The 16169-nt window shown below is 43.7% G+C and overlaps 1 protein-coding gene and 1 pseudogene across 1 annotated transcript; one reads left to right on the top strand and one right to left on the bottom strand.

Annotated features, from left to right (window-relative positions):
* The first annotated feature begins 996 nt into the window (after positions 1-996).
* LOC114437892 (uncharacterized) lies at positions 997-1071 on the top strand (annotated as a pseudogene).
* Positions 1072-7605: 6534 nt separating this feature from the next.
* Positions 7606-15827, bottom strand: slc12a3 (solute carrier family 12 member 3). Its single transcript, XM_028407435.1, has 26 exons — positions 15427-15827; positions 15160-15297; positions 14431-14506; positions 14256-14351; positions 14034-14173; positions 13846-13956; positions 13524-13635; positions 13246-13376; positions 12995-13079; positions 12663-12823; positions 12374-12481; positions 12139-12262; positions 11951-12052; positions 11695-11850; positions 11518-11617; positions 11240-11351; positions 11011-11148; positions 10003-10109; positions 9834-9916; positions 9685-9762; positions 9485-9583; positions 9288-9399; positions 8738-8824; positions 8385-8523; positions 8230-8297; positions 7606-8146 (listed from the first exon to the last, which is right to left on the bottom strand). Exons 1-26 carry the CDS (start codon positions 15697-15699, stop codon positions 8005-8007), a joined length of 3078 nt encoding a protein of 1025 aa, XP_028263236.1. The 5' UTR covers positions 15700-15827; the 3' UTR covers positions 7606-8004.
* Between the last annotated feature and the right edge of the window lie 342 nt (positions 15828-16169).

Here is a 16169-nt window from a genome sequence, read left to right as displayed (position 1 = left end):
AAATAATCAGGCAGAAAGTGTGTTCCAAACAAAGGGATGAGGAGCAGGGTGGACTTAGTGAGGCGTCTGCCACAGAAAAAAAATGTACAGGAAGTTACTGATGGTTATCTAATGCTGCTCCTTGAGTGCAGGGAGGGAACGAAGCTGGTGAGATTAGGTCAAGCATCACTTAACTTACTCTTGGTATGTCTTTCATGAGATCCCAATATACATCACATGCCTGTGCAATTTCAGCCAATTAGAGAGCCTATTTCAATTAGAAATTCTGATAAGCCTCTTGGTAGTTAGAACCGCAGACGTGCCCAGGCTGACTAGTGTGTGGATCAGCAGTGACTAAATGAATTATTTATTACCCAGTAGGTGTCGCAGTTTCTGCACAACTAACATCCTAACATCAAAGTGTATCCTTAGCAGAGAAAAAAGAGTATGAAACAATGTAATTTGTCTGTTCAACAGTTTAGAAGAGCCGGGGCCGAGTCAGGAAAAAGATGAAAGCTACATTTAACGAGGGCATATTTCCATAATAAGATAACACGCTATACGCCCCTTTATTGAGTTTCACTTGTATGTTTAAAGGCTGCTTTTTAGTAATAGTTCAAACTATAAAAACGCTGCGGGTATGTCATTGTTTATCGATCGTTGGTTTAGTTTAAATTTAAATATGTTTAATACGTACTGGAGAGAATATAGGGGACGTGGCTCCCTGTAAGTTACATGAGCCAATCAGCTTCACGAACGAGCCGACGAAAATTACGTCACGAAGGCTCTCGGTGTTTAAAAATGTAAAAATGTAAAAATTTGAAGCTTGTTATCTGAAGCTGTTACAATTTTTTGAAGACGTTTCCTGCTCCGCAATGCAGCTTATTTTAGTTTCTTTAGTTTTGAAGCTGATAAGACAGATTGACACGATAGTAAACACGGAATTGGAACAACCATAAGTCACACCCCCAGCAAGGAGGCAAGGTTATAAATACAACTCGAAACCAAGTATCTTTCGTGTTACTTCGGTAGCACATATACTAAAATTGGAACGATACAGAGAAGATTAGCATGGCCCCTGCGCAAAGGAAGGGCAACGTTTATGCCGGTCGGGGCCCCCGCCGGCCCCCGCGGCGCGGGGGGCCGCGCGGCCCGCGCCCGGGCCCCCGCGCCGCCCCTGCCGGGGCCCCGGGCCGGCCGGGACCCCGCGCTCCCCGCGCGCGGCGCCCCGTCCGCCCGAGCCCGGCGGCCCGCCGGGCCGACTCAGAAGATCAAAAGATCCGTGGATCGCCGATCGACCAGCCCACCGCCCCGTTGTTTTGGCCCGGCCCTGCGCACATGGCTAATTTGCATATGACGCCGTCTTAAAGGAAGAGGCGGAAGCGCACTGTGTTAGACGTTTATTATGAATAAAAAGAAAAATCTCAAGCAGCAGAAGCAGACTCTACATTAAGACAGAAATAAAAATCAATTGTGTAATTCTTCATTTGTAATTCATTTTTAAACCTCTGTAACACCTGTAATTGCTATTCACCTTGTGCTGGGTCTTCCAAACACCCGGTCTTTGCCACAGCTTTCCTGGCTGGTGTTTCCATCTGTGAAACCTGAAAATGGAGTGTGACCCTGACCCCCCCCCCCCCAGCAGCAGTCTTTGTGGCCCTCAACTCAATAGCAAAACTGCACCCTTCCCCCCACCCACTTCATCAATCCATAGACAAAGGGAGGTCTCTGACTTGCTTATTTACATGAGGTGTAAAGGTGTGAAAGAGCAACTGTAAACAGGGGGCCCCTTTAATCCCATCTCCTGCGCAGTCGTCAAAGTGTCGTACAGAGACAATGATGTGTTTTCGATCCACCTCCTGCAGTCGTTTGCTGTGATATCACATCACCCTGTCCTCTGTCTTTTCCAAGACTAGTCATTGGTTTTGATCCGCCTGCCAGACAAATCCCAATAGACAGAATGAACAACTTGAGCATAAGTGCTAAAAGAGTGCTTTAATAGCAAACCAAGAAACAGGACCAACAGGAATGAGCAAAATAATAAATAAGTCAACTGTAAATAGTAGCACAAAGTCAGTCAGACAGTCAAAAGGCAAATGTGCAAAGCAAGAAAGCCAGCTGAAAGTACTGGACTGTGCAAAATAATAAAAAAGTAAGTTTTAAGTAACATGCAAACTGAAAACAGAAAATAAAAGTGCAAACACAAAACAGCCTGCAAGATATTTGCATAGCAATCACTTCCTACAATGAAGAGCAATAACACAACAAGCGATATCAAACTATATACATAATTTACAGAACAGTGCACACAAAAGTGATATCAAACTATATACAAAACAGTGCACACTAAAATCTAAAGTGCAAAGAACACACACACACACACACAGCAAACTCAAACACAAAACAATAGAAAAAGGAACATTACAGTGTAGGAGCAGCAGGTGGAGGAGGAGGAGGAGGAGGAGGTGGTGGAGGCTGGTCAGCAGGTGTAAGAGTGGCAGCAGCTGCAGCCTCCTCCATCTTCTTCTGTGCCAGCCACTCTTCCACACTCTGCTGCTCCCTCACAGGACAGTACCAACCGTACTTCCTGTAGCTGGTGTGTCCGTACTGCTTGGTCTTTGGCAGTCCACAGTCGCGACAGTTAAAGTGCGTTGTCCGTCGATACGGCCTCGCAGTGTCCCCCGCCGCCAGTGCAAGCTACCTCCCCATTTCACGTTTTTTCATCCGCCAAGCTGTGGTCCTGGAATACCCAGCTGTGTCGGCGGCAGCAGAGGGGGCAGGCAGGGGAACCTCTCACAGCAAATGGTGGGAAAGCTGTGGCAGGCTTAGTCCTCCCCATGAATGGCGGAAAGGCTGTGGCAGCGGAAGGAGAAGGAGCTGGAGGAGCTGTGGCAGCAGACTGCGCACAAGCTGGAGCTGGAGGAGCTGTAGCAGCGGATGGTGCACGAGCTGGAGGAGCTGTGGCACGGGATGGAGCTGTGGCAGGGGACAGAGCTGTGGGAGCCATGGCAGTCAAGCGCCTGTATAGAGCCTCCGACAGTGGTCCTCTGCGCGTGACTGCCAGACCGGACAGATCTGCAGGCACATTGGGCTGAAACAGAGAGCTGTGGGTCCTCGCTTCCTGCTGCAGTGTCTGTGCCGGGTTCAGCACCTCAGCTGCCGACTGTGCTGCGGTCGCCGGCAGGGAGGCCAGGTTGGCAACATGAGCCGCCTTGGCCTTGCTCCGCTGCATGTTCCTGGGAGGAAGAATGTGACAGTGTGAGCGACCGCATCAAGACACACATAAACAGATATGTGTTTTTTATATACAAATATTTAATCTTACCACAGTGAGAGCGTGCGCTGGTTGACGTCGTACAGCTGGAGCTTGGTGGCCCCCACCAGGGTTGGACAGTTGAAGATGTTGTCCTGTATCTGGTTGTAGTCCCTGATGATGGCGCCCCAGCGGTTGATGCGCAGGTGCGCGATGGTCCGGGCGTCGGCCTGGTGGAGCATGATGGCCTCTACACGTCTGCTGGCCTTTGGAGACTGAGAAGCCCCCGCCCCCTGGCCCATGGCACAGCTGCACACAAGACAGTGTGATGTGAACAATGCGCACAACGCAAAAGTATTTGTTGACTGGATTGCATGTGGTAAACGCTAAGGGTGGGTGGGTTGCAAGTGCTTACCGCCTGACGCTGTCCCTGCCTGGAGTGTGGCTCAGGCGTTGGCTGACTTTAAACCGGCCTTTGACAAGCCTGTCCTGGTGGCTCGGCGCAAACTGCACTGGCTCTCTGTCCTGGTCAGACAGCCTGTTCCACAGGGCAATGATGTCCCTGGCCTGTGTGTTGGTCACAAAGGCGTGGTTGCGCAGCTCCACCAGAGCCATGGCCAGCTCAACCACCTATCGGTAGCCAGGCCGCCCATCTGGACCCTCAGCGCCCTGGGAAAAAGATGCAAAGCACAGAAATGAGTCATGAGTGTCTCCAGTTCTCTCTACAGTTCTCTCTCTCTCCCCCTGTCACACACACACAACCCTCCATACAGACACAATGTGGAAGAGCAGACAGTTGTAGTACTTACAGACTCGTCCTCCCCTGCCTGCTGCAGGCCTCCCCCCTCCTCCTCCTCCTCCGTCTGGGAGGAAGCGTACAACCCAGCTGGGGCCCGCATAAGCGCGGGGTGGTGGGAGAGGGCCAAGTCCTCCTCGGGCCTGAGGTCATCCTCATGCTCCACCAACCCGAAGCCCTCGTCGCCCTCTCCCTCTGCCACAGGCACATCGGGCACGTCGGGGTCTTCTCCACAACCCTGCTGACCGCCTCTGCACGGGGCAGCAGTGGGAGAAATCAAGATGGCGACGGATGGTGGCTGCTGTTTATACCGTTTCACCACCTCCTGTGCTTCCTGTGAGGGCCTGAGGGTCAGTTCTCTGGAGGTGGCCTCAAGCCGGAACACTGGAAAATGATCCTGGGGAGAAATTAAAAAGATTATTATTTATAGATATATATATATACACTCTGAATACATCTAGTAGCCACACATTTTTCAATATGAAACAAATACAAGAACACCTTAATCACAACAATATCTACACATGTTAAACAATCTAAAATAAAAGCAGGGACACGGTAATTACATTTTTTTTTCACAAACTCATTATTACACTTTACTACTACATATTTATTACTTAGTACTATCACAGTAGGGCCGTCGCGCCACGCGACACTCGAGTTTTACATTACACACACACACAGTACAGTACAGTACAGTACAGTGCAGTATCGTTCACTAAGCTTGCTAACTTTCGGAAAATGACTACATTTAATAAGTAGTTAGTGATAAGTACTGGGAAAAAAAGGTTGCTTTCCCGAAATGGGATTTTTTAAAATTTTTTCTTCACAAACGTGAATCGTTTAATCGCTAGCGAGCAAAGGGAAATACGGCATTAAGCTAACTTTCGGATAAGTATGTACTACATTAACAAAGAAAAATTAACGTACCATTTCAACGAATAAAAGTGTTTGTTGTTGGAAAAAGTAAGTGGAGATGCTCTTTCTCTCTTTCTCTCGCGGATAGCAGAGGACGACACGTTCAAGTCCCTCTTCCAACTTCGCTCTCCGGGATCGTAGACGCAGAATTGTGCGGCCATCGCGGCGGCCGGCACTTGAACGCGACTCCGCGAAATTTGCATGGAAAGTGAAACACGACCAATAGCGCGTGCAACCTACTGGAGTTGGCCAACCGCGGGCCAGGAGGGAGGGACCAGCGTTACACTTCGAATTGGAACAGTCACGGGGTGGCCGTAGCCAATCGGGCACAAGGGGGTGTGGCCTAAAGTGTAACACAAAGGTGTAACAGGGTGGAGAGAGGAAGCCTGTCCCAAAGGCGCAAGGATGACACGCAAATTCGTGAAGCGTTCCTCATTTTTATATTTATTTTCCCGATGTTAGCAGTAGCAGCTTTAGCCAATATGGCGACCAAAACATCATTGTAGGCGTGACCAATCGATAGCCGAATGTTAGAGCAAATCAACAAATACTACTGCTATTTTTTTGGAGATTTTGAATTAACTTGCATAACTCTGATACACGTACCTTCACCCAGCAGTATAAACCCTCCTCACCCAGCGGTATAAACCCTCCTCACCCAGCTATTTAAGCACACACCTCTCCTCACCCACTCTACCCACGACTCGAACATGTTGTTATCGATTTGTCAAGACTCAGAGACCAGAGTTAAAATCACAACACGAAACTTCCTTCATGTAAAATACATAGATAGATTTAAAGTTTAATAGACTTAGACTTAAAACGTTTTTGTAATAATTTAAGTGGTAGTGCCTCTAATTTTTTTTATAATAAATGTGACTTACTGTTAAAACCTTTATTGTATTTCAACTAATTTACAATGGCTCATTTAGCTCGAACTGATTTTTTTTTAATACTTAAGAACATATTTGTGAGGTTTACTGGATTCTGTCAGCTACGACATGAATGCTCGTTTGACTTCATTTACTAACCACAAAAAGTGGCAAATGGCCAGCCGCTTTTGCAAAGAAAAATGCCAGCCACCACCAGAGGGCGTCTGAAAAGCGTCCCTCCACTGGCAGGCCACTGTTAAAATGGTTAGCCACATTTTGTACAGACGACCAACCACTGGTAGGCCACCACCAGGCCACGTCTAAAACTGGCTTCTAGCAGTTTGTGTAGCTGGCAGCTGATGTTATCTTCCTTTGTGAAGGAGGTCACACAGAACCCTAATTAGCAAGTAAATCTGCTTTGACTTAAGGGCAACCTCATATTTTACAACGCATTACGATGTCTGAACAAAAGTAGCAACACTGCTACTTAAACCAGCAAACACTTCATATACATAAATAAACTGGAGCTTGTGGCTGGTGAATTAGGATGTAGCCTTTTATTTATATATTATGTCACAAAGTTATGATCAAATAAATAAGTAAAATAGTATAATGTAAATAAATATGTTCCTGACTCTAATATTCCTGATAACAAGAGAATGAGCAGCACTAAACCTGAAGAACACATTATGAAATACAAATGAATAATAAATGAATGATGCCATTTTAATTGTTGTTTGATTGAGCAGAGTAGTCACTGGTGCATCAGTTGGCAGTGGGTGACTGCTGAATGAGAGAAAACACCTGGAATATCACTTGATTGCATTTCATCAAGCTTCCAGTGATAAATGCAATCACATTTCAACATGGTGTCTCTGTAATTATTCATTACACAATGTTGTGTATGTATCTAGAAGTGCCTAGAAGCTCCTGGGGCCCTATAGGCAAAAATTCACTGGGGGCCCTCGAACCAGTGTTCATCACCCTTATAATGACAAAAAATGTGAAATGTAAACTTCTTTTAATGTGTTTTATACAATACCGTGTACAGTACATTCTCTTCCTCTCTTCTCACCTCGCTCTCTTTGCCTCACTCTCTTTGACTCCTACTAAAGCTGAGTTTCACCTGATAGTGTTTTCATTTGTTCACTTTGTTTTTGTGTGTTGACAGTTTTACCTCACACACATTATACTGACAGACCATGCTCTAAAACAAGGACTTCCATGTCTTTCATCTTTTATCATTTTTGCTGGAAGCTGATGTTAACTTACTTGTGAAGGATGCAACCTTATATTTTATGTATTTAAGTCTTGTGCTCCTCTTTGTCTGTGTTCATCCTGTCTTCCTATCAATGTATGCCTGTGGTGTTTCTTTGTTGTCATCCTGTGTTACTCCTGATGTTTCCATTGTCTTCTGTGTTATAGGTTTGTCTTTGTGTCTGTTTTATTCTTTGTTTTAGTCAATTTCAGCATTTTTTGCAGCCTTTTGTTAGTCGGTTTTGTATTTCTTTAGATCTTGACATTTTGAGAGATTTAGTTTAACCTTTTTTGGCCTGTTTTTGTCTGCATTTGGATTCACTTGAACCCTAAACCGAACATCCCCACTATATACTGTAGATACATGTACCTTGAGCAAAAACAATAGGGTTTAAAAATGTTAGGCTTGAGTTTTGGATGATTACATTAAAAGAACATGTGAATGCTTTTATCATATAACAGTGAAAATAATCTGAAGAGGTCAAAGGTCAGGGTCTGCTTTTAAAACCACAAAACCACACAGAGACAGATACAAAAAAAGAGAATCATTATGTTTATTCTTCATTTTTCTAAAAGCACAGTCTAGGCTACACATGGCCTACGTGGACTACTATATACAAAAGTGCTGACATTAAATTACTGTATGTTGCATGCTTCCTTGAATTAATACAATTGTTGGTGGAGCATGATTCAACAAGAGAGCCACAAAATCAACTTGTAATGTTCATTATAGATTATAATACAACACATTATTTATTAATGATCGATTTAGGAATTTAAAAAAAGAAAAAAAGATTTAATTCTCTTTAAATCAGTAACAGCTAGGCCTAATAGGTGCATTAAGGTGCAGTAATAAATAGAAAAAAGTCTGAAAAGGCACTACAGTGCATGAAGATTAATACTATATACATTAGATTTGTGGCGATGTCTTATTGGCAGTAGAAAGTGAGAACATTTTCCTGGTTTCCTCTAACCATTAGGACCGGAGGTCTCAGGTCACGTGACAAGAAGTCAAGCCATGCTAGGTACAGCGTGCTGGGACACATTCCTCTCCTTCCCACTGGCATGGTGCTATCAGGAGACATTGAGAAGGAGACTCAATGAGGTTTCTGTTTAGCTGTTAATAATGTCCACAGGTACTAAACAGTACTCACATGAAAATCATAGCAGCGTCTCTGGAGTAATCCTGCAGCACTTCATTTAGACGTATCTGACGCAGAGACTGCATCACACAGAGAAAAAGTGTCAAGTTTAAAATGGAGAACGGCCGAGAAAAATAAAAGATAATTTAAAATGTGAGTAATCTGACCTTAGCTTTGTTCCTCTCTAAATCCTGATCCGTGATCATCCAGGGCTCCTCCTGTTGTCTTGTTGTCCCGGAGTCTGAGTCCTGTTTGGGGTTTGTGTCCAGCCTGAAGCCACTGACCATGTTTTCAAACTGACTGACGCTAGAGGACACACAGACACAAGCAGACTCAGAGGGGAGGATTTTTTTTTTTGCTTTAAAAGTCACATCTGCTTATAAGTACAAGTTTATATAATTTGGCATGTTATTAATTTAGAAATATATAGCCCATAATTTTATCTTATTATTTTCATAAATATATTCATAAATATTTCTGTTTGCATTTTAGTTATGTACACACATTCCAGCTATCTTACTTTCCAGTCTGAGGAGTCTGGTAGATATCAGGAAGCACTTCAACCTCATGAAAACCAAGACGGAACTTCTTTATCAGCGACAGCACCCTGGGAAAAGAGTGAAAAATAAAAAAAAATTAAAGGGCATTTATTGAATATTATGCTAACAAGAAACAGCATGTCATAAAAAAGGTAATGCTTGTGAACAAAAATCCAGAGAGAAGTATCACAACTTCTATTTATCTGTTTAACTCCCTGGACATTTGACTGTCTTTTAGCTCATTGTTTTGTTCTAGCAATTGTTGACCTCACCAAAAAAAAAAACTGTCTGTCTGTAGAGGTCAGTTCTGTAAGGCAATCAAAACAAGGTATGTGTATTTCTGTGGTTTGCTCCTGTGTGTGACTTGTCACCATAGTAACCAACATAAAGCGTGTTGGAGAAAAGTCAGTCTAATCATACCTGTAACCTCGATCCTCTATTTAACCTAACCAAATAGCAAGTGTCAGAGTTATTTTTTTGTTAATCTCTCTCTTCTTGTTTTCATGATGAGTGACTAATTTCAGCACTTACTCCTCTTTCTGCTCTTCCTTTTTGTCTGTCTCTCCTCCCACAAACACTCTGACCTTACACCGGGCCCAGCGCTTCCTGCGGGTCAGTAGGTAGGGCAGCAGCAGTGTCAGCCCTGATGGACACACACATACATACAAATAAACAGTGTTTAAGAACCCTGCAATAATCAGATATAGGAAATGACTTCTGGATCAGACCTCCATCATCAGACAGCCAGTACACATCAATGGTCTTCTTTCCTTGTTTTTTCTGAAACACTGTAGAGGGCTGAGGCTGCGGTTCAATGGAGACTGATGCTGCAATGATTAAACACACAGTAAGTTGTTATTTTTTTTTCCTGTTCATCAGATGACCACATATAGAATCAATGTGAAGAAATGATGATGTGAGTACATACATGTTACACTTGTTTGAATGGAGGAAGGAGGAGATATGTTGTTGAGATTCTCTGTCCCTCTGTCAAAAGCTGGATTCACTGAAACACAATGAGGACTGCATTTCCCACCATGCCCTTTGTTAACACTATTAGTGATGGTGTTAAATTACCATGTGACTGAGGCGGACGGGAAACATCCAGCCCCTCTCTTATTCTCAGCACACACACGCCGTACTGTAGGTCGAATGCATCACTGAAACATGAATATACACGTACTTCCATAAAACCTTTGGTTGGTCCAGCCTATGAAAATAGTTCACAGACTTCCTCTGTACTCACTGCAGGATTCCTATGTAGTTGTGTGCAGCCTGAGCTGTGTCACTGCGCCAGTCTTTCTTGAATCCTAACAGCAGAACGTTTGGCTTGATACGGCCCAAACCTGCCCCCTGGTGGACCACAAGAAAAGAGACATCACTTCATTAGGCAACAATATGGGTTAAATGGCCCATTTTGGGCTCTATTCAGTCAATCTTGCGTAAAACATGCATTGCATATAAAAGGTGTCATTAGAAATGGATGTACCTCCTGTCTTATTTCGAAATTCTAGTTTCCTTGTATCTCTGTGTGTGTTTTACTTCCTCCCGTGTTTCCCTCTTTGTTGATTACCTGCCCAGCCCTGATTGTGTTTACCCGTGTCTGTATTTTAGTCTTTTTCTTCTTTGGGATTTTCTTTTTATTATGATCTGTGAACTTTCAGTTCTTTCGTTCAGTTTTTTGTTGTAGGTCTTGGTTATTTTCCTGGTTTTAGTTCTACTTGCTGTTTTATTTTGAAAATCTAATTTCCTCTGTGTGTTTTGCTTCCTCTTGTGTTTCCTTCCTTTGTAATCACCTGATTGTGATCACCTGTGTCTTGTTACCCCTTTATTTGAGTCTTGTGATTCCCCTTGTCAGCCCAACCTGTGTTGTCACCCTGAGATTCCTGTGTTGCTACCTGGGTCTGTTTCTGGGTCTCCAGTGTTTCTTGTGTTTAATGTGAGCAAACAGTGGGTTTATTTAATAGTATATGAATATTATATTTTGAGAGGGAGCTTTTGCCCTCTTGATGATGGTCATAAAATACTACTTTATCTTCCACACATCACCATTTTACCAGTCACTGAATCCAAAAGCCAAATAATCAATGTGTGTCAGCTTCATTTTCAGGCCAGAAGGTTCTGAAATGATTCTCACTAATAATAATTTAGTTAAACCTGCTTGTCAGTGCTTCACTTAGCTACCATAGGATTTCCTGAACTTATGAAGGACAGCTGTCCTCCTGTGAGATTGCTGACGAAGTGTAACCCTGACCTGCAGCAGCATGTTAACCCCAGACTGTAGCTCTGCAGTCACCACTCCTCTGTAGAACGACTTCACTTTCCTTTGGTTCAGCCAGTTGATGTGACTGTCACCGCTCGCTCTCTCCACCACTGATGGAGAACGACCACCCTGACAAAGACAGAGACAGAGATGAATGAGAAATGTTTTCAGGTGAAACATACGGATGATGTTTTTTCATTTTCTTTTCAGCTGTACTCACAATGACCACATTTCCACACATCATGAGACTGAGACCCTTTGTGAAACAGTTAACCAGGTCCACTAGTGCAGGACGACTGGAGGGAGGACCAGTCAGCACCAAACACTGTGGCCTAAAAAAAAAAAAAAAAGGTGGCCAAATTCAGCCCAGAGACAGGTTTTGAAGTAATGCACACACATTTCAGCTTCTGAGTTTATATTTGTTATAGATGCAATAACCATTCTCCTTGCAGGATGAACACAAAACATTATATTAATTGGTGTGAGGTAGTCACTGACCTGTAGTTCTTGACGTGATCCTCCACGTGGTTGAGGCCTACACACTGGTTCAGAGCGAGGTTGTAGGAGCTTGCCTGCACCGATGAGCCCCAGTTCACAGCTAAACACACCAGAGTATGATTGAAGCGGCATGAATGAGCAGCAGTGATGCACAGCTGTGTGTGTGTGTGTGTGTACCTGGCTTCTTGTAGAGTGTGTACCCCAGCAGGAAGAGGACAACACCGAAAGCGATGAGGGCTGCCCACCAAGTCAACAGGAACATGATCACCACACAACACACAGCACCCAGCAACGACAGCCACTTACTGTAGTATCTGAAGGATGGACGCCAGCCTATACACACACACAAACACACACACACATTAATCATCATGGCTTCAGTACTATAAAATATACATCAAATATACATCTTACATTTGAACTATGCCTATACCTGGTGAGTTGGTGATTGATGCATGGAAGCAACTGAAGTTGATCAAAGAGTAGGAGCAGAGGAAAAAGTTGGAGATGATGGGGGCGATGGTGTTCAGCTCAGCTGCCGATAAGGACAGACAGAAGATAAAATGACTTTGAAAAATAACTGACATCATGATATAATGAGATGATATTTAAAAGTCCTACCAATGAGGATGAAACATGCAGCTATGATGTATGTCAGTAAGTAGGCTCTGAGAGGCTCATGGTTTTGGCCATAACCTTTGCCAAAGAATCCAATGAGAGGGTAGAGATTGTCCTTGCACAGACACTAACAGAGGAAAAGAAGATACACAACTTTGTCATGGCATGCATGCTTACATGCTACATGTACAGCTACAGAACAGTTTGAATGAGTGTGTATATGTTTGTGTGTGTGTACCTGGAAGACTTTAGGAGCAGACACCAGGCAGGCTAAAGCTGAGGACAGAGTGGCTCCAAATATACCAGCAGTAATGAGAGGGGCAAAGGCCGACACCATGCTCATCGACTAGATGATGATCAGAGGGAGACTGTTAGTTACATACATATATAACATATATGTATATATAACAGAAAACAGCATTTTAGGCAGGCATCATCAGAGGCTTTAGTGCCCCCCAGTGGCAACAAGAGGTAACTGATTATCACTTCAGGAGACAGAGATAAGTGTTCTGTAAGCTTTTGTGCACCTGGTAGTAGTTACTGATGCCATAGGTGCACGTCCTATTGTTAATGCACTCTGTGAAGTCCCATCCATACCCACACGCCACACCCACACAGTCCTGGATGGGTGTGGAGGCAGAGAGGGTGTCGTTCAACACGCCAGACGCATCCCGCACCACGCAGGATCCTGAAAGGACACACACATCCAATAATTCACCACACTGTTTCGATGTAGAACGTGTCAAATATTTAGCAGTTTGTGATTTTTCTTATTGTATAAATAAAATAATAAATACTGATTTGATATAGCTTTAGTCAATCAGAATAATTGTGTCCTAATAACATAAAGATAAAGTACCAATAGTAGCTGAAATGATGAGATAGGAAAATGTAGTCCAGAAAATGGCCATCAGTGTCCCCCGAGGGATGGCCACCGTTGGATTCTGGGAAACATAATACATACTATAAGGCTTCATAAAGTGTATGACAATTGCATTATAAAATAGCCACAATCATGTACTGTAGGCCATTTGCAGTCAGGCAGTTTTACATGTCCTCCACTAATGTTTTCTTATATTATTATACAGGCTTAGACAGAAAGTGATGCACCTTCAGATCTCCAGAGATGTTGGCTCCTGCCAGGATGCCGGTGGCAGAGGGGAAGAAAATGGAGAACATACCAAAGAAGCTGCCCTCAGGACCCCTCCAGCCAGGTACAAAATTATTTGCAAAGATGTCCGCTGTTAAAAGTTAAATAATAAAGTCTACTGATGAGGACATTCTCATAAGATATTTATAATTTGCTGCTGAAATGTCTGGACAGTTTATTCTGATGGTTATTTGTCACAGGTTTAGTTTATAAAAATGGATGCTGAAGAACTGCTCACCTTTGTAGCTGAAGAAACCTTTGGATTGTTTCTCTGGTGAAGCAGGAATGATGGTTCCAACGATGTAGCTGGCAAATGAAACCATGATGACCAGAAAGAACAGAACCTGGGCCTGTGGGTGGCAGAGTTAACACACAAACAGATCTGCTGTAAACCTAGGTTTGAATGATGAGCAGTGGTTATAGTGTCATTACAGAGTAAGTACTTTTTTAACCCCCACAGCTTTGGTCTACATCTCCATAGGACCTATATTCATTCTGGACAAAGGCCCACTATGAAACAGGAAGCTCTGAGAGCGTTCTCGCCATCTCATTGAGCTAACCTTTGACTCCCATGCCATGCCTGCCATTGAGATGCCAAGCAGACATGTGACGGTGATGATGCCTATAATACGTATGTCGTTGGTTCGGTCCACCATGACAGCCCCGTGTTCCTGAGGATGAGAGGACATTTTTAGGTAGAGTGCATTGCCAGAGTTGAATGGAGTGAGAGCTGGTGTGTTCTACTCACTCGCATGAGGTCTGTAACGGTTTCAGCAAAGCCCACAGTGTGCATGGCTACGGCCACTGCATTGGCAAAGGCAAAGATCAAACCAATGGATCCACCCAGCTCTGGGCCAAGACTGCGGCTGATCAGGAAGTAGGTTCCACCTGAAGGTGACATAGTGGTCATCATGTTAGTCAAGTAGATTTTAGGTAGGTCATTTATTAAAGTGTTATTGAGTGATCGAACCTCCTTTGACTTTGCCATTGGTCGCGATGGCTGATGTTGAGAGACCGGTGATTCCAGTTATACAGGAGGACAGTATGATGATCACCCAGGTCAGACCTGACCAATGAGAACAATGAGTCTGACTGACCCTGGAATCAAATCAAATATTCCACAAGTGTGCGTTTGTGGTACATACCTATACCAGCCTGAGCAGTGATCCAAGGCAGCCTCAGGTACAAGATCACACCCCAGATGTTTAACATGCAGCGGATCTGCACACAAACAAAACCTGAGTAAACCCAGCCTGCATTCAAAGGTCATCAACCGTACCGACAGTAATTAAACTGTAAAATCCGCTTTATACCTGGAAAGCTGTTTTATGAGTTCATAAAAATGCTGCTCATCACTGATGCCCAATAAAATGTCCTGAGTAATCTCTGTATACTAAGAAATTTTATTAAACAAGCCTGGCCATGTCATAAAAAAATGACACAATGTTGTCTTTAAATTTCCTCAACAGTTTGTACGGATTCTTTGAACTGTCCCACTATTAGTCAAAGACTACAGACCATCCTCAGCAAGCGAAACAACAGGTGTGGTGGTTTTTTCAAAGGATGTAATTATGTTTACACAGAATGATATTGCATTTAAAAATATCAAGTCCTACTTTGCTAAATTAAACATGTCGTTTAATGTAATACTTAGAATTTAGAATAAAACCAATGAATGACCTTTCCTCAAATGCTTAGGTCTAAGCAATAAAAGTTACTGCTCTAATACTGGGTGATTGTTGAGCTTCCGCTTTGCTAGCTGTTATACTTGTGTATTTATTTCTTATTAAAACTCCATCTTCATTTTATTTGCCTACAGTGCTTCAATCTATTGTTAATATATAATAATTGGTGTAGTCAAGCCGTCTTCCTACCATGACTCCTTGCACCCAGCCAAAGCGAGTGGGCTCAGCCGGCGGCTCTTTCTGCTCATCCCCATCATCCTCAGAGCTCTCCCCTCCTTCCATCTGTCCAGCTGTCGTCTCTTCATACATGGGAGGTCTGGTGTCATCCTGGTCATGTCAAATCATGGTTAATTAAAATCATAAGATTACACAGCTCATACAACTTTTTCAGCTGGTGCACTACAGAAACAGATGTTTAACTATGAGCAGCAGAGTGGTAGGATGTCTTTCCTTTACCTCTGGATTGGCATGCAGCTGGAACAGAGATGGTCTAAAGCGCCTCCGTCGGCCCCACACCTCTGTGTTGGCGTAGAAGTCATAGTGCGGTGGGGCGTCAAGAGTCTCATAGCCCGTCAAAGGCAAAGATCCACGGGTCGTGATGCTGTTCCCATCACCGTAACAGTTATAGTACCCGGTCTCATCAAAGCCTCCAGGTGTTGTCTTTCCATTAGAAACTTTAGGTCTGTATGCAGACAGGTGAATCCCATCATTGGCTACAGGTAACTCCATGTAGAGTGCTACAGTGGTGGTTTGTTATTCAAATAGTCAGCAAATAGTCAACCGGCGCTGCTTTTGTGAAGCTTCTCCTTCAGCAGCTGTCCAGTTCTGAAGTACTCGGTGAAGGTGATGGAGCCATGCAGTGTGGTGAGGGAGGATTTATTGTGAGGGTTGGTCTTATATGTGACCTTAACCATGCAGGAAGGGCCTGAGGCCATGTAACAAGGCTGTTTCACTGAACAATCAAACAAGACTCATTACAGGAACTATTAAATCTGACGGGGACAATTTCACATTGCAAGGTCAACCAAGAAATCAGTTTGGACTGTGCTCAAGCCGGAGACTACAAAGAACCATGTTGTTTGTGTATAAAATGTGTCTTATTCTAATAGTACAGAGATCTTTAAGCTTTTGTATTGTATGTCAGGGGGTTGCTTTGTTGCCTGAGGGTGCACATCGTTTGTGGTTATATTATCACAAAT

The sequence above is a fragment of the Parambassis ranga genome, chromosome 6, assembly GCF_900634625.1.
Source record: "Parambassis ranga chromosome 6, fParRan2.1, whole genome shotgun sequence".
NCBI classification, from domain to species: Eukaryota; Metazoa; Chordata; class Actinopteri; family Ambassidae; genus Parambassis; species Parambassis ranga.
This window is presented reverse-complemented; position numbering and strand designations above follow the sequence as displayed.